Source organism: Colossoma macropomum, unplaced genomic scaffold (assembly GCF_904425465.1).
Source record: "Colossoma macropomum unplaced genomic scaffold, Colossoma_macropomum, whole genome shotgun sequence".
In the NCBI taxonomy this organism is placed as follows: Eukaryota; Metazoa; Chordata; class Actinopteri; order Characiformes; family Serrasalmidae; genus Colossoma; species Colossoma macropomum.
In genome coordinates, this window is record NW_023494801.1 from 12,759,107 (window position 1) to 12,784,020 (window position 24,914).

Here is a 24,914-nt window from a genome sequence, read left to right on the forward strand (position 1 = left end):
CATTTCCTTGACTAATAACTGATCAGCTAATAGCTAACCTAACGTTAGCTAACATCTGCTAACTTTAGCTGGTGTGCTGTGCAGTGATGTTCTCATGTTTCTTAGCAAACGTTAGCTGTATGACACCAGAAATTTTAGCTTTTTTAGCTAAGACTTTATTTATTGACGATTGTATTAGTTTATTGATTGCTGATTGGTAACTAATTGGTTATTAGCTAGCTAGTATGCTCTCAGTTACATTTATTTTTGAGAATAAATGATCACCCTAGCGGTCTAGCTGTCCGAAGCGATGGGATATTTATTCAGACTGCATCAGGTGCACTAGTTCTACAATTACACACTGTAGTCCATCTGTTTCTCTGCATACTTTGTTATCCCCCTTTTACCCTGTTCTTCAGTGGTCGGGACCCCATGGACCCTCACAGAGCAGGTACTATTTGGGTGGTGTTGTGCTGATATGAGTGGATCAGACACAGCAGTGCTGCTGGAGGTTTTAAACGCTGTGTCCACTCACTGTCCACTCTATTAGATACTCCTACCTTGTCAGTCCACCTTGTAGAGGTAAAGTCAGAGACGATAGCTCATCTGCTGCTGCACAGTTTGTGTTGGTCATCCTCCAGTCCTTTATCAGTGGTCACAGGACGCTGCCCACAGGACGCTGTTGCCTGGATATTTTTGGTTGGTGGGCTATTCTCAGTCCAGCAGTGACACTGAGGTGTTTAAAAACTCCAGCAGCACTGCTGTGTCTGATCCACTCAGACCAGCACAACACACACTAACACACCACCACCACGTCAGTGTTACTGCAGTGCTGAGAATGATCCACCACCCAAATAGTACCTGCTCTGTGAGGGTCCATGGGGGTCCTGACCACTGAAGAACAGGGTAAAAGGGGCTAACAAATATGCAGAGAAACAGATAGACTACAGTCTGTTATTGTAGAACTACAAGTGCACCTATATAGTAAGTGGAGCTGATAAAATGGACAATGAGCGTAGAAACAAGGAGGTGGTCATGATGTTAGGCCTGACTGGTGTATGTGTTAGAGCAGGGAAGGTATAATACTGTGCAGGGAAGAGGGTCCCTAGGACTGCACGCATTCTGTGTATTAGTTTACATCTGTCTTGTACCCTAAAATTGTTGTAGTTCAGAATTAGTCCTTTGCATATTGTTTATTTAGATTTGGGTTGATGGGTTGTACAAAATGTCTTAGTGACAGACACTATGACAAAGACTGACTGCATCAACTACATCAACTGCATGCTACTGTGAAACAGCATATGTAATGTGAAACAGGATAAAACTTCACTGTAAGTACTCATTGTGTAGGTAGCTTTTGTGCTAAATCTAAAGCTAATCCAGTGGTTCCCAAACGTATTTCAGTTATATCCCCTGCCCTGCACATTTTTAGTGTTTTCCAAGCTTCCAACACACGTTATTCATCTAAACAGATAATTAACAATCCCTAACTGAATTGAAGTATAAGAGCTGGGAAAACGTTAAAATGTGTTGGGCGTGAGGAACAAACTCTTGTCTAAACTATTTATTGCAATTTCATCATCATGACCATCATATGTAGTGTCCAAAATGAACAATTTGTCCTATGTGCTTTATTTTATTAACAACAAGTAAACTGGTCGTAAAACTGCATCATAGTGAGGTGATTGGTAACCGCATCATTGTTAAGGTGAGAGTAATATAATTTTTACACACCCCTTGGAACTGCAAAGGGTAGTTTGCAGTTCCAAAGGGTGTTTGCCATGATGCTCCATTTTTGTGACAAATACAAGCAAAATACACATGCAGAAATTTGTAGACACCTGGTCGTCCAATGTTTATTTTGAAATTAGTGGTATTAATAGGGAGCTTGTTCCAGCCTTCGCTGTAATATCAGCCTCTACTCTTCTGGGAAAGGCTTTACAGATGATGGAAGATTGCTGTGAAAATTTGTTTACATTCAGCCACAATTTAGAGAATTAGCATTAGTTGGGTCACTCCAACTCATCCCAGAGATATTCAGTGGTGGTCCTGGGCCTGTCGCAAGAACGACAAATCACCTAATCTCAATTATTTGAGAAGATCTCCGTTTTTTGAGATGACTGCAATAATTTGCCACAGTAGTTAGATTTCACAGTCAAATTATGCTGCAACGAACAAGCTTTGAATTGGTTGTAATGGTTCGAGGTGAATATGTTTAAATAAACAGAAGCAGAAATGCAGGGGTGTCCAGTCCAGTCGCGCAAAGGGCTGGTGTGGCTGCAGGTTTTAGTTGCAACAAAGACAGAGCTCACATGATCAGTTGTTTAAAGACGGAGACTGACTGATTAAACTATTGGAATCAGGTGTCCTCCTCTTGTTTGGAACAAAAACCTGCACCCACTCTGGCCCTTTGTGGATAACATTGGGACGCTTACATTAAAAAGAAAGTATCCACTCTCCCTAAACTGCATGGAGTACTAACCTACAATCTCAAGGGATGAAGCAAGCAAAATTGGGACTGGGAGGTGGGACTTGTCCCAAACCTTCGAAAGTTTTTTTTTCAGTGGAGCTCACTATCCAGGAAAAATGTTTTACTACTATGCGGCAGTGCATGTACACCATATTTTAACGTTTTAATTTCCATCCTGACTCAATAATGATACTTCTTCTAATTTTAACACAACAGTTGTACCTAGTGCAATTTTAAATAAAATAAAGTAAAAGTTTAAAGGTTTACAAATGCTCAGCTTGTGACAGGCACCTTTACTAAACATTTTGTTGATGTCACACCAGAGAACAGATTTTACAGCCAATGATTGAAAAATTAGGTATACAAGTATGTAATTTTATGTGAATATTAAAAAAAAAATCCAACTTAAATTTGAGCTGACAAACTAATTTTTATCTGCACTGATGATAATTTTGTAAGTAAAAGATGCCTGATCTTTGACATAAAATATTTTTCCTTTTTTTGTGGCATCTGTCTTTGTAATTCTAGATTTCTACATGTTCCTGTTAATTGAATTCCTGGGCACCAAAACAGTGGCAGTGGTGCCCAAAAGCTGGTATGCTAATGGGATGACCTATTGGCCAAATTACAAAAGTGATAATCGGATAGAAAGAGCAGTGAAGAATGCAGAGGAACCTGGATCAGACTGGGAAAAACATGTCAGAATTCTTAAATCATGCAGTAAGCTATTCCAAGAAAATATTTTTCATTAAAACTGAGGCTGGCTTTACACTTCAAAACTTTCACACAACTAGATGTAGGTTGCAAGTTTCGTTAAACATAATTCTGTGCAACTTGACAGTTACTCACTCACTCATTTACTTACTCATCATCTAAGCTGCTTATCCTTCTGGGTCGTGGTGAACTTGACAGTTACACAAACCAAAATAAAATATACCAGTACACTGAATTATTCTACTAGTTTCCAAGATTAGTAGCTACTTAGTTTTCTCGCTAATTTAAATTCCACGCAACGTGTTGTTTACCTTTGCATCTTTATTTGTATTGCCTTGTGTTATTTTTCCAAGTATCACTGTTACATTTGCAGAATGAGAGCAGTCCTAATATGTTAAATATTCTAGATTATACCAACCAAAACGATTGTGATAACAGCAAGCTATTGTCGTGGCTGAGTTTCAGAGTGGTTTTAAGTGAGTTGTGTGAGGCTTTACATTATGCAACACAAGTGATGCAAGTTTCATTTAAGTTTCAACCAATCAAATTCTTGTGAAAATTTCATTGTATAAAGCCAGCCTAGCCATTTTAGGCAATTTCAGAAAATGCAGTTAATTTAGGGGAGGTAGCTTTCCAAGAGTAGTATACACTCACAAACACACATATAAATGTTGTTCACATAAATGCCATTCAACAAACATATCTATAGCAAAAAAACTTTTATTTTAATTTTTATTTTATTAAATTTATTTATTTTATTTTATTTAAACATTATTTAATGTTTGCAGTTAATGTTTGCAGTTATTGTATTAATAAGGGATTATGCAAATCAACATTATATTTAATTGATTTCTGTAATATTCTTCTCCCACTGCCAGTCACTTTTTTGGAGACACGGACAATGACAGCAAGGAGGAAGTGTGTCCAAAAAAAACCCAAAGGTTCACAGAAACCACCCCAATCTGAGAACACCCTTTCACCTCCTGTCACACCCCCTCCTCCAAGCAGTGGTGCAGTACCTCCTCCTCCACTGTCTCCCCTGCCAATGCTGTGCACTACTCCAGAACCTCCCTGTCCATGGGTTTGTAACATTTTTAATACTTTTTTTTTTTGGGCTTCAATTTTTTACTTTTTTTCATATTTGTGATTTTTTTTTCAGTTTTCTCCTCCCCTCCTCTTCTTAAGACTTTTGAAATGTGAGTTGTCACTTTGTATGAGTTGTAACTTTATGTAAATCCCTGCACTGCACTGTGAAACTTTGTGCTCTTCTACAGATTCCAAATAGAAGTCATTCAGCACCAATACCCAAGCAGCCCCCTACTGCAAACCTGTACAAACCTGTCTGGAAGGGGTGGAGGTCAGGAACAGACAGTATTCCCTGCTCTGGTGAGTATTACTATTGTTAATCTATATATGCTTATATTAAATTATTTTAACTGTTCTTGAAGCTTTAATGAGCATAAACGTGAAGAAATTTTTTAATCACTAGGGCTGTTTACTCCAAGTAAATAAATCATAGCAGTGTGCACTAAGTCTGGGTGATGTGTCTGGACATCAGTGATGATTGACAAGTAACCTGATGACAGTCTTCAGAGGTCATAACTGCTGTGTTGGGAAACAGAACTGATACAGAAAGAGGAAGAACTAATTTAATTTTAAACAACTTGTTTACTAATATTAAATAATATGTAAATGTAATACTATATTCCCTTTTACTGTCAAAACAATGGATTATTATGATAATTATTATAATTTCCACTGTGCCAGGGAGTTTCCCAGAATGTGACATTTTCCATACAGCTTAAGATAGTTGGGTTGAGTGTAATACCTAATATATGTAATTTTAGTATAGTAACACCACTGAAGCTCTTCTGTTATGACAATGGAAAATGCATTGTTTTTTAAAGGATAATTCTACCAATTTTTCAAAATTCCTCCATAATTCAGTGTGAACCTACATGTGTCGGGTTTACCACTGTACCATGAAGGTGTTAAAAAATACAGTTTAGCCCAAAACATTCTCAAAATGATCATAAAACAATGTCATAGACATCAGCAAGTGTGTTCATAAACTTTTCCTGTAATAACTTTCTGCGAAGGTATTAAACTCGTCAAGTGTCTAGTTCCTATCTCCACCACTGTGAACAACTCTCAGTTGGCAAGTTACAGAGCACTCTGAATGAATTTTTTTTACATCTCAGTGATTGAGTTATGCAGAAAATTTGAAAAATACGTGGGATTTCCCTTTAAACATACAGAAGTCAAAAGTCTAGAACATGTTAGAATTATTTTGAAAACATTTTGAAAAGTCAAGACATTTTTGTGCTAATTATAGTTTTTAGATATTGCCCAGACATCGTGTAACCTATATATAGTTTACCAGTAAACAGGGAATGTTCATTTTTGTTGTAATTTTTATTGTAAACTGTTTTTGCAGCTGCAGAATTGCATATATTGTCATTACTGGAGTATTTGAAGCACCAACAAGACCAGTTAATTGCTAAAGTAAATTATCTCTTGAGTAAATGTGATCCAGTTGAGCAAGTAGAAATACTGCCAAATACAATGGAATTTCCACTGGGTTCAATGGAAGAAGTTGATGACTTTGAAAATTGGCTTAAAGACCCTGCCAATTCTCGACAGAGACAGAATATGGTATGATTCATCACACAGTTAAAAAGGCCCTCAACAGCACATAGGTTTTTACAGAAGTCATTGATAAAATAGTAAAGCTTAAAATCTTAAGGAGAAGAAATGATAATAATAAATGTTTTAATATCATACACAGTCATTATATATTGATAAACTTAACAACTTAGAGCCTAAATAGTTGGGGCATTATTTGGTAAATGCCTCTGAGGGCCCTCATAAAAATGATGTGCCTATATTGTTTATATTTTTGAGTTGCCACAAGACTCCTAAATGTAAAGGTTTTTAAATTATTTTCAATACAGTTTTGTAGTTTATAGTTTATAGTTTATAGACCCTGGAACACACAGTTAACTACAGATTTTCATGTGAATTCCTAATTCATGTATAGTGGGACTGCAAAAGTGGGCTTTACACTGGTAACTCATTTGCTGTAGCCAAATGGCAAGAGAGTTATTAAGCAATAGAGCACAAGAGGGAGTGTGATGTGGCAAAAAACATCACAGCTATGATTTAGTCACAGGGTGCACAAGCTGAAGACAAAAGAACAATTTTGAAGTCTCATAAAAATGGAAACAAAATTTATAAAGTCAAGTAAAATAAATGTAATAGTCAAAAAACCTAAACAACAAAAACTTACATATTGTTTATATCAAATATCATACATGAAAAGTTTGAAATATAAAGTATTTCAATAAGCTAAGATAACCGCTTCGTTAGATCAATATAATTTTGTAACATGTTTTGTCTTTCTTTGGCCAAGAAAGCATCCAACCAGAGAGAAAAAAGTAGGATCTTTTTAAATTCTTATCTGTATCCTTATGCAGCATTGTGTAAAAGCACCTAACCAGTTTGTTTAAACATTTATCTGGGCAGTAAGTGAGTGTTTGCCAGTAAACACCAGATAACATTAGGATAAAATTAAACAATAAAAAAACTGCATTAAGAAGTTACAAGGGTTTCTTTAAACTTTCTTTAAAAAAAATCTTGTGAGCTACTTTGAATAACTCAGGTTTGGTTCCTGACTTCTTTTGCTCTCCAGCCACTGCATAGATTTGTTTCAGTTACATCATCACCCACATTAATTTAAAGGAAAATTAATTAGATAAATTAATTAGATAAATTAGGTATTAGATGGTCAAACAAACAAACTGAAAAATCACTACTTATTTTATTTGCAAGTTCTTTTGTATTCATTCTAATGTTATTGTTTTTCTAAGCAAATAAATACTTGCTGCCCTGATAAGTACATTTCAAAGTATTATCTTCTCAGGTTCCTAAAACCTTTGCACATTACTATGTGTATAATGCACATGCTGTAAAAATGATTAAATATGTATGTATGTGCCCTCCACAGACCTAATTTTTTGTCATTTTGTACTTGTTCTACACTCCTCTATCTATCTATCTATCTATCTATCTATCTATCTATCTATCTATCTATTGTTCTACAATTCTCTATCTATCTATCTATCTATCTATCTATCTATCTATTGTTCTACAATTCTCTATCTATCTATCTATCTATCTATCTATCTATCTATCTATCTATCTATCTATCTATCTATCTATATGTTTTAAATATCTTTATAATCATTAATGTTTCCTTTTTTATTTTTTATTTATTTTTTTTGCTTACCAGCACTGGTATTTTCTTTAGGAAATGCAAGAAGTTTGCATTGTAGTGCATGTAGTTACTAAATGATAAACCTTAGTATGTCACAAGCCTGGGATTTTAAGGAGTTAATTGTTTAATTAGTGCAGATATAAGAGAACTTTCAGCCTGTTGTTTTGATTTGAGGGTTTTCATCCAGAGTTGTGCCAATGAAAGTCAAGGAAACCATTGGAAAGCTGAGAAACAAGAATAAAACAGTAAGCGACATCGGCCAAACCTAAGACTTACCAAAAACAACTGTGTGGAACATTACTAAGAATGAAGAGAGTAACCACAAAGAGACTGGTAGGTCAAGGAAGACCTCCACAGCTGATGACATTCTAATGAGAATTCTCATCATAATGAAGAAAATTCCACATACCCCTGTGGATTTGTGTGTATTTAACAATGATTATTGTCTGCACAAGACTTTAGAATAGATGTACAGAGGGTGCACTGCAAGATGCAAACCACTAGTTAGCCACAGAAATAGGATGGCCAGATTACAGTTTGCTGAAAAGTAAAAATACACTTTTTGAAGCATATTGTGGATATCTTCAGTAATTATAGACCCCTGACTAGTTACATGTTTCCTTACAAAGTGAGGATAATTAGGCCTGTTTAATTGATGTAGTTCAGTGCAGTTTTGTAAAACAGTGAATAAAATAAATGACTATAGTTGTAGATATATAATTATTATAATAGTATTTTTATATGTAATACTACAGGTTCTATTTTGTCTGTTCTAACTTATTAAATCTCAGAAAAACAAAATATTGTGATGCATACATTTCTTGTATTCTGAAAATGTCTTGAAGTTCCAAATATAATATTTTTGCTATATCACTTACCCCTACAAGTGCATGGTGGAATCAGGTAGATTTCAAATTATGATCATTGGCTCATGTTACTCAAAGAGCAATATAACATGAAACTTATTCATCATACTTTACCTGATGTCTACTTTTGCTGAACCAGTTGAGTTAGACTTTATAATTAAAAGTTCTCACATTTTAGAAAGAATATCTTGTACTTTAATCCACAACTTTAGTCTTTTTGATATCCTCTCTAGCATCTATCGGGGGGCACAACACAGGGGATAAGTTGGAAAGGTGCAAATGGGAAAAAACATTCAGTCAGATGGCAACAAAAACTTTGCTACTGTGGAAGCAGTTTTAACATTTATATTCAAAAGGGTTTATTACATTTACTCGATTTTAATTGGTGAATTAAGGCATACAGAGAGAGGTTGGGTTCTGAGTGACTGTTGGGTTCTGCTGCTGTTTGACTTCTCATGTATCATTTCTCTGACAGTTTCCATTACTCAGCACAGCCTGTTAATAACAATATTACATTTCATATGCTTTGACTCACTTTACCATAATTAGAAATGTTCAGTTAAACATTGTAACGCTAAACTGGCTACTTTTGCAAAAGCTAATAATGCTGACATTAGCAAGCTGTATTCAAAAGCTATTTTGAATATATATATATATATATATATATATATATATATATATAAATATATATATATATATATATATATATATATATATATATATATATACATTCAAAATAGATTTAGGTAACACTTTATAATAGTTATGTTTAATAAGCCATTAACTGCCCATTAATAACTGTGAACAAATTATTAGTCCATAAGAATTTGAAAATGTACAGATGTTTATAAATAATTCATGTAGTTGCTGATATGTGTATTCATATTTATAAGTGATTTACATGCTGTTTTTCTATACATTTACAACAAACTCATTCAGTAACAAATAAGGAGTTAAAGAGTCTAAAATATCTTTTGGATAAGTAATTACATAACTAATGTGTGAAGTTATAACTATTCTTAACAGATGTTTGTAACATCTTTTCTTTAGTTATAGACCTTTTTGCAGTAGCTAACGTAAAGTGTTTAAAATTAGCTCATGTTTTTAAAACAAAAGCTGATCTTTGGAGTTTATTGCGTATTCAAAAACACTGTTTGGGATAGAAAAGTTAGGGCTAAAATTGCACAGGGTGAAGAGAAGAGGTGGAGACACTGCCAGAAGAGTGCAGAAACTGCAACATGATGCTCTATTTCACATAACAGGCATATTTTTGTATGATAGTGTGATCTGTTACCAGGAGTTAAACTTCACACATGATTATCTAATTACTTAGCCATAAGATGTTATATATCGCTGCTGTCAGGACAAAACCTTGTATATCCATTTTTGTAATTTTTCAGTTTTTGACATAATTTGAAAGTACCTGTTGCTCTTTACATTGTGTGTAAATTTCATGACGAATAGGACAAAGGAAATGGCCCAAAGTGACTTCTTGGTGTCTGGTTCCATTGACTTACATTAAAAATAAAGTTTTTTCCTTCTTCTGTAAAGTTACCATTTTGGAGATACAATGTTTTGTTCTGACAACAATGATATACAATATGTATATATTAATATATATACATGCTGGACAAAATGTAAAACTTATCTGTTATAAAGTTCTGCATTTTAGTAATTTGCTGCAATGATTTGTATGTGAACAGATGTTGAACAACTCATTATTTATTAGTGAAAGGGTTTGTTGTACATGAACAGCATGTACAGTGTTTATAAATGTTTACAAATTCTGGTAATGATCTGTTTACAGCTATTTATGGTCAGTTCATGTTTATTAAAGTTCATTATTAGAAAGTGTTAGCTATATTTATCATTTTACGTTGTATGGAATACTTTAAAATATACAAAATTAGCTAAGCATGGATGTTGTAATATTGGTTCATTGTATTTGTTCCTTATTGAATTGGTGTAATATAATAGTTTACACCATAAAAATGCTACATTCACTAATACATTTGAATCAGTAGATTTCTTTAATATATAATGGAATAAATTAGTGTGTGTGTGTGTGTGTGTGTGTGTGTGTGTGTGTGTGTAAAAATCTCCATTTTTTTTATTTTTATTTTTCTACATTGGCAACTGTTCTTGTGCTACAATTACATGATTACTGTAAAGAGATTTTGTGTATTTATTTTTATTTGCAGTACATTTTTATTTGAACAGTGAGGATATTTCTAGTTCAAATATGTATATATTTTTCATTGTTAATTAATAATTATTAATATCTAATGACTTATTGTATTTATGTGTGTCTTATTATTGCCCTATTATTTAAGAATAATATCTCAATAAACATGTGGCAAAGATGTCATTTGTTATGAAATTTACTTTTACATTTTAGAATACATGTTTTTTGCAATGTCACAGACTTTGGAAGTTAATTGTTACATTTGTATGCATTTTGTCTGTAATTGGTCAGCATAATTAAGCCAAAAAAGGAGTACTAGCGTTAAACAGCAGAGGATTAGCTGTGAGATTTGGGTTGCTATTAGATTGAATAATTGAATGAACATTTATGTAATTTACTCAAAAGTAGTTTTAAAAAGCTTTAAAAGCAGTTACATTAAAAAAAAAAACCTTGGTTAAGAGCCGGAGCTGATCCTAAGCTGATCCGGAAGAGGATGGCAGTAAAAGGATCCGGCCCGTATTTGGACCGGAGGAGCACAGAAACCATAAAGATCCAAGCCAGTGCCGTCCCAGTATTGTTCCAAGTCCGGAATCCAGATCCGTGCCGGATTTGGTCTGTTGTGCATGTGGACTCCGGACCAGATCTGTTTTACGGATCCGGTCCGGATTTTATGATGGATCTGGTCCAGATCCGTGCTGGATACATTTTGCTATCTGGTACCAGATGTGGCCTAGTTGACTGCCATGAGTAAAAAGGTACACCGAGGCAGCCTATACGTTCAATGATTCAAATAATTAACTGTTTTGGAGTCCATAACTAACTAGTCCATGGCCTTAGTTTGCCAGATTTAAGAGCTCATTCAACACAGAATTCATAGCCTATTAGGCTATTACTACTACTACTACTACTACTAATAATAATAATAATAATATGTATTATTATTATTATTATTATTAATATATAACGTATATTTGTCTTAGACTTTTAAAAGACAGCATCCATCACGATCAAGTTCAATAAAAGTAAAGTAATATTAAAGGCTAACCTATGTTAACTTTAATGGCCTTATTAGACATGTGACAGTTAAGGGAGTTCAACCAGTGCCGCCCAGGTTTTATAGTCTAACTTACAATACTTGCAGAGAAGCTTTCATTATTGCATAACATGAATGATCATGGCCTTTGCCTGACTTGGGACACCACATTCAACCAAGGGTTCATAGCCTACTTACACAAACAAATGCTACAAGTATGTTGTTCAGACTGGTAAACATGAGTCTAAAGTATCCAATGACAGAAAGGAAAAATGTCACACACCATATATACTAAACGTCATGAATGTTGGATGAGTTAGGCTGAGACTCGAGCCACTCCCACTGAATAAACAAGCGGGGCAAACAAGAACTGTGAGGTAACAAGCCAAACCTCACAGCTGCACTACTCGCTAACAGTCAGGGGTTTTATTGGCCGATGTGGCTGTCAGTCACCTGTAGCGCCTTTAAACAGTCAGAGCGGTGCTGTTTGGCTCTGTAAAGCAGCGGCAGACCGACCTGCCTGAGTGAATGAAAACCGAAACTGCCATCGCGTCACTTTGGGAGGAGATGTGAGGACTGCCGGGTAGAGCCTCCACACATAAATACACACTCGCTACACTTAAATCAGTTCGCCTACTACTCACAGAGGAACAAACTTCAGCCGAAACTCGCCCAGTGACGAGGTAAGGAGGGCTTCTTTATTATTATAGGAACATGGACGGTTTTTATAGAGCAGTGTGTGCGATGTTAAGGTCCTGAGTGGCGTCAGGCGAGCTGAACTTTCGGTCATTTTACACAGCAAAAGGTAAAATATACTGATTTATTTTTGACATTTTTTAAGAAGTTGATCACTTTATTTGCTAAAAACAAATATTAGACTTTAAATAACTAAATAAATAACAAATAAACAAAAACTGTATTACACGTCAGTCTTGCGTTGCATTGTGACTGTCAGTCGTTTTTCTGACGTTATTTTGAAACGTTTGTCCGAGGTTATAAGTGCAGTAACATAGAAGCAGACTGTGATTGTTTTGGTCATCGCAGATCAGCAGCTCTGCGGGTCACATCTGAGTTATGAGGGGAAAGTTCCTGGTGAATAACAGGAATGACACACCAAGCCCAAAACTGCCATGTTTCTTTTCCCGGGTAACGTTCAGATTACATCATGCGCGGTGGGTCTGAAAGCGCTGCTACAGTTCACAAACAAACAGAAGTAGGTCAGCGGGCGTGACGGCCATCGACAGCCTGCTGTCTTTTGCGGCTCACTGCTGACCAGTCTCTTATCTTCAGGCGTGAGTTTTACAGAACTGAACTACAAGCGCATTCTGGTACATTCTAGGAGCGAGAAAGTTCAATACGCCACCAAGTGGACCTGGCTGATGTCCAGCGTTGAGCAATCAGACAGCGTTACAGGGGGGAACAGACGCAGTTTGACTGTTTATTAGGCTTGTCCCGTGGTATTAACCTATAATATGTTGTTTTATTTTGTTTTAGGACTTTCCAAACACAACCTCCGCATCTACTGGACTCAAAACATTAAGGAGTTTTACTTTTATTATTGAAAGTTCCAAATAGACATTATTTGGGCTCAAACCAGCCCACTGGCAGAGATCCCTCCCCACTGGCTGTTTTTGGAAGTGCCATGCAGTCCCTGAAGAAGTACTTCACTGAAGGCCTAATTCAGGTGGCCATACTGCTCAGTCTAGCAGGGATAAGGGTGGATGTGGACCCTTATCTCCCCCCTCTCTCTGAGATCATCCAAGGCCAAAGCTCAGCTCTGACTCAAACCCAGTTCCACAACCTCCGGAACTCGCTGGATGGACACAATCTCCATCCGAAGAGCGTGGACCTGGACAGGTTCTTCACAACACGCAGGCTGCTGCGCTGGGTTCGCTCGCTGGACCACCTGCAGGTTCCAGCAGCGCAGCTTGAAACCTGGCTGGTCCACAGGGAATCTGACAACAGTGTGACAGCGATGCAGGGCCAGGCCGGAGCACTGCAGGGGGATGATGGGCTGGTGGACATCGAGGACTCAGCCAGCTTGACCCTGAGGATGGGAGGTGGAGGGATGGCAGAGCTGGGGTACAACCCAGTTGGGGACGAGAACCTGGAGGATCTGTCCCGATTCTCAAGAAGCCAGACGGATAATGAAGACATTAAAGAGGTGGGTTGAATTTACAGGTTGGTGCTAAGGGTGGGCAGATCAATACAGTCTGACGTTTCCTTCTAGGTTTTCGATACTACATAAAAAAATCTATAACGAATATTTTAAAAAGTATATTTGTTTAATCAAATTTAACATGTAAATGTGTGTTAGGACTCCACACACAGGCATTAATAAGTTATATTGTGATAACAGTTCATAAAGTGGAATTCCGTTTTTAAAACTTTCTCCATAATTAAATGGTAAAGATGTAAACAACATCATTCAGAGTGGTTTGACTTGAAATGCTCTTTTTAGAGAAACGTACAGAGTCTGAAATGTTTACAGTGGTGGTGATAGGAACCAGACATCTGAAGAATGCCTCTAAAAGTTCCCTCACAGAAAGCTCTTACATGAAATGGTTTCGAAGGCTTGCCTGAAGTCTGAGACATTGTTCTGAGATAGGGTTTTGGCTTAAAACATATTCTTTTTAATCTATTTATGGCAGAGTAGTATATGCGGGTGTTCAAAGGCAAATGAGTCCCCAAAGAAAACTTACTTTTCGGACTTTTTTACCATCATCAACATTACATATAAAACACATGTAGGTTCACTTGTGGTTTTGGATAGTAAATAAAAAGGCAGTATTTATGTTGTAGACCTTGTGACACCTGGTTCCTTTCACCACCACTGTAAAGTAAATAGAGTCATCAAGTTTCTCTACGATTAACCATTTCACATCAAACCACTCTGAATGATTTTGTTTACTTCAACCACTGAATTACACAGAAATTTTGCAGAATTGGTTCAGTTCCTCTTTTACACCCATAACTTCTTAAATACACCATTTTATAATAATAAGTTGGTGAACAGGCACACAACCCTGGAGACTGGACAGTTTAAGACTATTACAAAGACTTTCTGCTTCATTTTTATTGATGCCAGTTTTTGGCATTATTCGTGTAGGAATCACAAGCTTTCTTTCATGTCCAGAAGAGCACTGTCTAAGGTATCAGTATTGCTAAAGGCTTTGCTATTAGCCTTCATATTGTGGTCGCTGTCCCTAGTTACTGGTGTAGTTCTGCATTTTCACATCTGATTAAAATATTATGCTAAACATAATTAAAATATATTAAAATGTTAAAATATATTCAAACTCATTATTCATGCGCAATATATGTATCAGTTCGATTCTCTCAAAACCAGCAAACCGGCACTCATCTTCTTCTGCTTCTAACCCCTGAAAGCCAATAACCATTAACCATTTTCTACCATTGCAAATGTGCTTTACATTATACAGCACAGTTTGCTCTAAATGTTTGTAATGCCTCCTACATTACCAGGAAGTAGGTTATCACTGTCCTTTGCCCTGCAGGTTTATTACAGAACAAAGTTAACTTAAGACAGACATCTTATTTTCATCTTATTAACTTTTATATAATAATTTATAGACACCATGTGTGATGTATTATACCAAAAGTAGTTAAACACTAAAAATAATTGTACTTGACCACAATTTAACTTGAATTAAGTGCAGCCATTAACACCAATTGGCCCTGCAAATGACTTATTTGTTTGTTATCAAGTACTGGAGAAGAACACATGAAACAGCGTAGGCAGTATGTGTTATAGTAGGGGCTGGGCTTTAGGCAGTAAGCACTGGATATGTCTCTGGCATGTCCTCTCCGGTCTTGGTCACATTTCTCCCTGTTACTCAACAGCTGATGCTTGTGTGTTATGTTCCGCCAGCTGTGAGAGGCACACCAGGGCCAGGGGATTCTGGGTAATGGGCCCAACATATGATTTTAGGAATGTTGCTCTGGTCTTGCGCACACACTGTCTGTCACACAAACAAACACAAACACAAACACTACATACATTCAGACACACACACACAAAGAATGTCCAAAAATAGCTTAAAACTGCACACAAGAAAATGTATAAACAGAATCACTTTACATTCACTTCAGTGGCACATATGTTTATAGTATTATTTAATTAAAAAAGACCCTGAAAAATGTCTTTGCGACCTCACAGTGTAATGTTTACACAAATTACATAAATGTAGCTTTAGGCCTCAGCTTAATAGGAGTGTGGGAGAGTAACGTTTTGAGTGTTGTTATTTTCTCTCAGTGTTTAGGAGGTATGTCACCACAGAACCATAAAGATAGACAACAGCTCTCTGTCCAGACTGAGGGGACTCAAGTCACTGTCTGAGCTGGCGCTTGCAGTTGGCTTTAAGCCAAAACAACAGGCTGCAGGGGATTTTAGGTGTCTCTTTCTCTTTTCTCTTTCACTCTCTTTTGATATGCATCGATGGCAGCTTCTGCTCTTATTGCCAAGAATTAGGGTCTAATCTATTTATCGGTCGATTGATATATTGGCCAATATTGACGTTCCACAGACTTATCAGTATTGATGAAAATCCTGCTAATAAAACACCAAGTTTTAGTGACTTGTTTTATATTGTAATAAACGGACACATCTGACATGAGAGAAGCCTTTAATTTCTGAGGAATTAAGGGTTTGATGCTTGTCTACGACTGACTAGGCAAAGCTGGGCACAAATCACCACCAGGGTTAAAATAACAAACATATCAAATGTGTCCAAACCTAACCTTGTATAACATGTTATAACACAAAATAAAAATCTACAAAAAAAGAAGAAAAATAATAATAATTCTGACAATCTTAGTACTGGTTGGGCTCTACTAGGGATGTTACTCTAAACACACATAATTACACACATACATACATAATAGTAGCTTAGTGTCTCAGTCTGTCCAGCATAAAGGACAAAAACATGTAGGCTGGCTTATGTTGTTTGGCGTACAAAACATATTCAAGGTCACTGCTCTCATATTGTTCTATACCAACAGTCATTAACCCTGGTCCTGGAGATCTTCCTTCTAGCAGAGTGTAGTAGCAGCCACAACCTGCCTCACCTGCTCCAGCTAATGAACTTCTTTGGAAGTCCTTCATTGTCTGGATCAGATGCAGTAAGGTTACATAAGGGGGCAATATGTTAAATGCAGGCCGGAACTAAACTCAGCAGGAAAGTAGCTCCAGGTGGAGGGTTGATGGCCACTGTTTGATACATTCTCTTCTTTCAGAGCTGAGAAGATGAGGTTTTTTCCATTCTTAGACACAGCTGTTATATGATTGTCAAGTCCACCCAGTTTCAGTGGTCAAACAGGCTTGCCTGTACACAACCTACAACACCTATTTCTGGACAGAGGGCCTTGCTTGTTGGTTAGTACTGTATGTGAAGTGAGCTGAATTTTTTCTGGCTCTTCTGAGCTAAATTTACTAGCTGCCAAACCTGTTACTAAAAGAAATTCCTGCAGGCTTTAACACTTCTGAAGAAGTAATTTGTTATGAAAGAGAGAGAGAGAGAGCATGATGATTATCAGAGACTGTCGGTCTAGACTTATATATATATATATATATATATATATATAGACCGACAATCTCTGATAATGTATGTACCAATAATATATAATATATTATGACAGCCAATGAATGAATGCCAATCAGAACAGTTTTGTTAGACTCCACCATAAAAACAGATAAGACGAGGTTTAGTTTTGTCGTATATTACACTCCTCAATCTCCTTTCAAAGTCCTCCATTCTGTCTCGCTATAGGCTTTAAAAGGGTGCCTGGGTTTACCAGTCAGGCTTGTCGTGACCTGTATGGATACAGTTTAGTCAGAGCCTTGTTTGCAGCGTGGCTTGCATGACCCTAGCCGGGGCTGTTTTGCAACCTGAGTAGACATCACTGGACATAACTTGTGCACATTCACTTTCGCAATGCTTGTTTACCAGCTGCTGATTAAGTGACTGGCACACACACAAGACCCCTGCTGACCCTTTAGTAGACTCTAATCTTCGAGAGCCACACAAAGAAAAGACTGCGCTCAATCATTTTTTCAGAAAGACACCCCAGTGACACCTAAGTTTAACCTTGAACTTTCCAGTTCATTGCTACAAAGGCCCAGAACACAAGAGACAGGAGTACCCCTATTTATCAAATAAAACAATTCTATTACAGTTTATAAAGTTTCAGTCTGGGACAGTAAGCTATAGGTTTAGGCCATGATAATGTGGCTATTGTTCTCCTTCTGCTGACCCACTGACCTCTGACTTGCAAATTCAGTCGAACTACAGAGGGAGATGTGCCTTTGAATCTAATTATAGTAGCGAAGGGAGACAGACAACCAGTTGCTTTCACTAAGTCCTTTCCAGAGTACATAAAGGTTAAGTGTATATATAGACAGTGACTGTCTTTGTTTCAAATGTGTTAGTGATCCTATGAGGAGGTACAGAAAAATGAACAGAACTTGATAATTCAAGTAGTTAAGTACTTGACTGACCAGATTTTGGCAGTTTGATTAGATTCAAGACTGTAAATAAAGCCATTACGTTGTCCATTTCAAAAGACATATGAATTCCTGTTTGAATACCCACCTCATTTTTCATTCTCAATACAGAGGACTGATTTGACATCATTGATTGTATACATCCCAGTAATAGCCTGGAAAGTGGGGGTGGGCGATATGGCCAAAATATTATATCACAATTCTTCAAGACTTTTTTACTAAACACGATATGCATCACAATATTTAGTTTTTCTGAGATTGTTGTTGGAACAACAATCAATAATCAACAATAAGCTGGAACAGACAAAATAGTATAATAATAAAATACTATAATAATCATAATAATAACAATTTTTATTCAATGTTTTACAAACTGTACTACATTAAATGCAAGTAAACATGCCAAATTATGCTCCCTTTGTATTGAAACGTAGTCAGTCCGTACTGACAATATCCACAATATGCTCAGAAAAGAATGTCGTGGCATAATTTATCACAATAACATCATCATATTACCCACTCCGACTGGAAAGCCTAATCTAAACCACCCTTGGAGCATATTAAACAATCTGTATTGGAGTACAGTTGTCAGATGTTTTTTTGTAAAGGCTGGTGAATTTCTACTAGCAGTGTCAAATATAAATTGAAATATAAAATTAAATACAAAGGCAACTGACAATTATCTGTTATCTTGTGTGTTGTAATACATTGTTAATATGTATGATATGTAAGTAATTTGGAATGTGCTGTTAAAATGCAAAATTAAGATAAAACAGACAGTAAAGTTGAGATTTTGTCCCCCTCCCCCCCCCCAGGAGACAGATGAAATGACCCTGTGGCAACAGGAACCCAACCCAAATAATGTCCACCAGCAGCAACTGCCTCAAGAACATAACCAACACCTTGGTCAGTTTAATGAAGACGAGGATGAATTCATGGTGGATAGCTGGAGGAATGCAAACCCATTTCATAACCACATGGGCAACATCTTGGGGGAGGATGTCCAGGTACTAAAATAATTTGCCCTACCATGTTCGGACAGACAGTAATGGATACCCTTGATGGATGTCCATGCAAAAGCTTAACAAGGTGTTTTTGCACAAGCACAGTTTAGGTGGACATGTTCTTGCAAAAGAAAAATGACCCATCCCGACGGGACAGGGAAATTTTCCTGTCTCAGTCAACTGAACCGTTGGCAGCTGACTGAGGGTTACGTTTCACATGACGAGAACCACCCTATTTTCCAGCACAAGCATGTTTAATGGACTGCAGCACTTGCTGTGCGCAAAGGAGCACCCTTCCAGTAGACATTTCTGCTTTTACAGCTATCGCTTTATTTTAAATTCAATGATTATTAGATTATTTTAACTACAATTTTATCTTCTGCTTGGCTACAGCATTTAAACAGTATCTTTAGATTCCAAAAGCACCCACAACACATACAAATAAGCTTGTCCTATATTCTAACATAGCTAAAAGGACAAAATTAACCAGTTAATTTACTAGCCATCTTAGCAAGTAAGTATAACATTCTTACAAACTGGGTTTTTGAAAACCTCTTACACAATTGACTGACATTTAGGTTCATCAGCAGGCTTGTTTTTCTGTCCCAATGTTGTCTTTCTACATTCCATAGAAGCACAAGCCTGAGGCTTGATTCTGGCCTTGGCTGAGACCAGTGTTTTCCTCATGCTTCTTTTTTTTCTCTACAAGTTTGCAGGTTTAGAAGAAGATACCTCATTCTCTATCGAGGAGTGTTTGCAACTACTGGAGTCAAATTTGCCCCTAGGAGAGCGGCAACGTGTAAGTTGTCCGTTTGGAAACGTCTGTTATTGATTGTTCATACACATAACATTCACAGTTGTCAGTGGTATGATTGTACCTATGTACTTCCTCAGTCGGGAGATGCTGATTTACAGAGAGTGGAGGAAGACCCACTGCAATACCAAAGGCCTCTTCTCTCACCACTGCTCCCTCAAGATGAGCCTTTGCTGGACCTAGAACAACAGTGGCAAGATGTTTTGGCTATCATGGATCCAGAGGTAATCACTATTTCTCTTTCTTTCTGAGTAAGGTGTTTGTCTGCAGATTTTTTGAATTCCTGAGAATATTGTCTTGCTTCTAATATTAAAAATGTAGTATTTTCATAAAAAAATAATCAATTAGGCACCTTGCAGATTTCTGTATAGCTTTAATTGCAAAACTAGGAGTGTCAAACTCCAGTCCTGGATAGCCACAGCCCTGCATAGTATAGCATTTTCCCATTCTCATACACACCTCCCTCAACTCATCAGCTTATCAAGAGTGCTACCGCAGGGACAGCACTAAATGTGGTTCTCTCCAAGCTTGGGGTTTGACCTTTTAGCTCTTTTCCTTAAAACTGGATCCCCTTTTAAAGTATAACTTCACCTTTCTGCAGGATATGGATGTAGACGATTCTCATTTCAATTTCAATGTTGGAGAAAGAGCAAATGAAACAGGACATATGGACAATCCTACCCACCAGGATACAAGCCTTCACCAAACAGACTTGCTAAGATGCAGCCAGATCTCATCTGCAAGCAGAAACACCAGCAAAGAAGACCATCAATCCAACCATTACCAGAACATTTCAAATGTCTCTTCCAACATAGATTTTAATTTGAATGACTCTGACATCATAGATTTCCTTCTCTCTTCTGCAACAGACAGCTCTGCTAACAACAATCAGAATTCAAATGGATCCTCTGTGGAGGAACAGGACCTGTCAAGCCTTTTTGGTCCTCACCTGGACGAAGCCATGTTTGAAGAGATCAGTCTGTTTGATCTAGCTTTGGAGAATGAATTTAGCCAGTCACAGGTTTCCCAAAATGTAGAACAGGACCAGACAGACTCTGACTCTGGACTATCCCTGGACTTCAGCCAAAGTCCTGCTTCCCCAAGTGGATCTGAATCCTCATGTTCCTCTTCATCGTCTTCTTGTTCTTCATCATCTATGTCATCTACAGAGTCAGCTCCAGAGGAGGGGGCTGTAGGATACACCCACATCAAAGAGGAACTCACTGATGAAGAAGAAGAAGGAGCTGTTGGTGGTTACAGCCCAGAGCAGCATAAGATGTGCCACACAAATTACTTGCAGCTCAGTCAGTTCCAACATTTACCCTGGCTTGAACACATCGGCCATGATCACACCTACAATCAGCCCCAATGTATCAGTCAAAGAAAGTTCTCCAAACAGCGTTCAGATGAGTCTCTGGAGCATGACATCCAGAACAAGCTTTCCAGCAGAGATGAGAAGCGAGCGCGTGCCATGAAAATTCCATTTTCCAATGACCATATAATTAACTTGCCTGTGGAGGAGTTCAATGAGCTACTGGCTAAGCACCGCCTAAGCGAGGATCAGCTCACGCTCATCAGAGACATTCGGCGGAGAGGCAAAAACAAGATGGCAGCACAAAACTGTCGGCGTAAAAAGCTGGACATCTTACTGGGCCTGGAGCGCACCGTTGATGGCCTGCGGCGTCACCGTGCCAGACTACTCAGAGAAAAGTCTGAAGTTTCACGCTCGGTCAGAGAAATGAAGCAACGCCTTAATGACCTCTACCAAGAGGTGTACAGTCTACTCAGGGAAGAGCAAGGGATGTTCTGCTCAGCCAATGACTTTGTGATGCAACAGGGCAACAGTAGCCACATGTCACTCCCCACACACTACAGTTCACAATCCAGACGGAAGTCTGGAAAGAGGCAGAAAGAGAAGGAGTGAGGAGGATGGATAATTAATATTCATTAATTATTAATTTCATTTCTGCAGGCCAGACAATGTTTTTAAAAAAAATTCAGGGGAAAAACTCTCCTTGTCACAGTGGAGTCTACTTACTCCAAAGGTTTGCTGTAATTTAGTGGGGGAAAAACACTCAAGACACGAGTTATGTGAAAAGATGGCCAGAAAACGATGCGGCCCTGGTGATAAGGAAGGCAAGTGTCAGCATTAACAGCTGTGCAGTTTAAAAAAGGCAGTCTGTGAAGGTACAAGAGATCTTTTAAGTGCCACTTTACCACAGAGCTGGTAAAATTATTGGCAAATTTAATAGTTAAAATTAAATATAAGACAATGAAGAGGAGAGACTCAGCATCACTGCATTAGAAGAACAGGAATGGAAGCCAAATTAAAAAAGGAATTGCTTTTTCCAGCAAGGGAAGTTGCAAAATCAGTATTCTAGTGTTATGATTGAAACATACAATACCTTACAGTAATGTGTGCCTCAGTTCACAAGACATGAGTGTTATGCACTGTATTTTAATCAGTTAAAACACACTACACCTTTACCTGAATAATACACAAATAGGGCCAGACTGATGCATCTGTTGAAAAAAAAATTCAGCAGATAATGCACCAATATTTAGTGGTTCATTTAGTAATAGACACATGTGATGTGAGGAAAACTTATGTTATTGAGCTAACCCAGGTGACACATCCTGCTCAGTTCTATTACAGCAATATTACAGTTATATTACAGTAATACTCTATTACAGTTTCAATACGTAAATCTGGGGAAAAAACTGAATTAAAAAATCCAAACCTAACTATCATGAAGATGTCATGTTAACACAAAGCTTTCTATGATGACTAATGATATAAGAGGTATGAGAGCTAAAGAACAAAAACCAGCAAAAATGCTAAGAATTCTGGGAAGCCCCCATGCTCCAATATATTTATGACTTCACAGTTGACAACGTACAACAAAAACAGAAACTTTGAGTGTTTAATTTTTAAACATATTAAATCGACGAAGTTACCGCTTTCAGAATTTTAGCTCCTTAAATTGGACATCATTATCAGTCACAGAATTTTCATAAGTCAGCCCTTCAATGGAAACATCTTATTATGTTAAGCTTGAGGCTTAAAGCTTGAAAGATCACTCAAATGTGTTACTTCTGGCACCTGTTGTATGATTTATGATTCTTTTTTATATATTGTCACTGTTTAAGCTATCAGAGTTCTGGTTATCAGGGAAATTGGGAAATTTACTGTAGTAATGATGGTTTTTACTTTCCTTGACATTCTTTAAGAAGCAGTCTTTAACATTAAACCTATAAACTTGTGTTTTCACAATGCACTGTACTTGTTCACATTTTATAATGCCACGTTTTCATTTTCTTATTTGTAAATATGAATTCTTGATGACAAGCTGGGATTGTGTCCTGTTTAATTAAAGATATTTATTGTCCTACATCTGTGTATTGACTATTACTAAATGCTGCAGTACATGTCCCAATATTTTCTTTTAGAGTGACAAGCGAAAACAAACTACCACCCTGAAGGGAACCAGTCATGCTGTCAAGTAGTCGTAATCAATCATCCAGCCCCCTGTATAAACGTTAGAAGTAAAAATCATGTAAAGAGCTACGTTTTCTGGAAAAGTGAACAAAAGTCTTTACGTCAAGTCAGTCAATACGCTGACTTGTGTGACGAACGAAGCCAGTGTTTATCACACACTGCCGAAAGATTGTGAAAGAGGTCAAAAAGTTCCTGGTTGCTATCAATAACCTTAACGTAGATGAAGCACAACAGTAGATGTACTGAGTAACAGTATCATGTGTTCAAGACATTTTAAGCCAGATGAATTCAAGAAAGAATCTTCTATTCTAGTCCTGGAGGGTTCAGCACATTTTGGTGATTTACCTGTTCAAACCTGGTTCAATTCATCTGTTAACAACCAGGCTGAGTCTGCCTGTTTAAGCATGGAAGCACTAACCTGTCCTGGACACTGGACCTCCAGGACTGGAAGTGAAAAGGCCTGGTTTAAAGTTCAGCATCAAGTCTAGATAGGAACAAAAGCAGTCTTTCCATGGACCAGTGGTCAAACAGTAGCGACATTGTAGAGGTAGGCTTTAGAGCAGGGGTGCACATATCTGGTCCTGGAATGCCTGATTCCACTTGTATGTTAATTGCCAGGTTTAGTAGGTGTGTTTGAGTAAGGCAGCTACCAAACTGTGGACATTGGCCCTCCAGGACTGGAGTTGTCACCCACCCCTGCTTTAGAGAGTAGCCTACTATCAATATTGCACAGGCCGTTGAGTTGGATTTTTTTTCTTCTACAATTGGCATCAAATCCAGGTTGGAAGTAGCACTGCCAAAACGTGTGAGCTACTGGAAAGAGTGCTTGATTTGATAACATTACAACATGTTTATCTCAGCAAAGTAACTACAAACACTGAGACAAATTTGTTTTGCTTTTACAAGCTGACACTATGGACACCTGTGTGCGTTTCTCTCGTGTTGGGTCTGTCCTGTCTCATCATCTCGCTCTTCTTCCACTTTTCAACTCACTCACATCTAACTTGAACTTCGGTTTAAAATTACCGTAATTGGTCCAGGTTTACTTGTTTTTTTTCCTGAAATGGCTTTGAGGGAAAAGACTGTTTTTTTCAAAGCTGTGGCATGATACAACACCTTCCACCTCTTTAAAATTAACCTAATTTGACACTTCCCATTTAGCTCACCTGCTAAAGGTGACAGTAAAAATAACTTGCAAACATAATATCCTCTATTATGTTTGTAATAATCTTTCTATAATCTAATAAAAACAGACAACACTCATAATAAAAACAGGGATTTATTTATTAAAAAAAAAAGATACCCTCAGAAACAATGACAAACATGCTTCACAAAGATAGAAAGCATCTACAAAGAGGGAAAAGACAGACATAAGATTACGGTGGCATGTAACTGAATGAAAGCACACAAAACTAGAGCGCCTCAAAAGCAGACAAACAGAAAAGATGGAGCACCACTATAAGCACTATAGTCTTGAACAGGCTACTCTCAAAGCAAACACTAAAGAAATAAACTCACCCATCTGTTTAAGAAGTTAAGCATTTTTTAAGT

At 37.3% G+C, this 24,914-nt stretch overlaps 1 protein-coding gene across 2 annotated transcripts; it reads left to right on the forward strand.

Moving 5' to 3' along the window:
* Positions 1–11,993: 11,993 nt before the first annotated feature.
* On the forward strand, positions 11,994–23,256 carry nfe2l1a (nuclear factor, erythroid 2-like 1a). Of its 2 annotated transcripts, none has more exons than XM_036589638.1 (6): positions 11,994–12,206; positions 13,018–13,687; positions 18,862–19,053; positions 19,760–19,849; positions 19,945–20,088; positions 20,466–23,256. In XM_036589638.1, the coding sequence occupies exons 2-6, from the start codon at positions 13,166–13,168 to the stop codon at positions 21,786–21,788; spliced, it is 2,271 nt and encodes a 756-aa protein (XP_036445531.1). In that variant the 5' UTR covers positions 11,994–12,206; positions 13,018–13,165; the 3' UTR covers positions 21,789–23,256. The 2 variants fall into 2 exon arrangements, with proteins under 2 accessions (XP_036445531.1, XP_036445532.1); XM_036589639.1 differs by lacking the exon at positions 11,994–12,206 and adding an exon at positions 12,217–12,328 and having other exon boundaries at positions 20,466–21,788.
* Positions 23,257–24,914: the final 1,658 nt, after the last annotated feature.

What these genes read in the sequence shown, in the direction of transcription:
- nfe2l1a (XM_036589638.1), top strand. Translation starts at nt 13,166, where the DNA reads ATGCAGTCCCTGAAGAAGTACTTCACTGAAGGCCTAATTCAGGTGGCC. An exon ending in TCTTGGGGGAGGATGTCCAG is followed by an intron (nt 19,054 to 19,759) that starts GTACTAAAATAA and finishes TTTCTCTACAAG; the next exon opens with TTTGCAGGTTTAGAAGAAGA. An exon ending in CCCTAGGAGAGCGGCAACGT is followed by an intron (nt 19,850 to 19,944) that starts GTAAGTTGTCCG and finishes GTACTTCCTCAG; the next exon opens with TCGGGAGATGCTGATTTACA.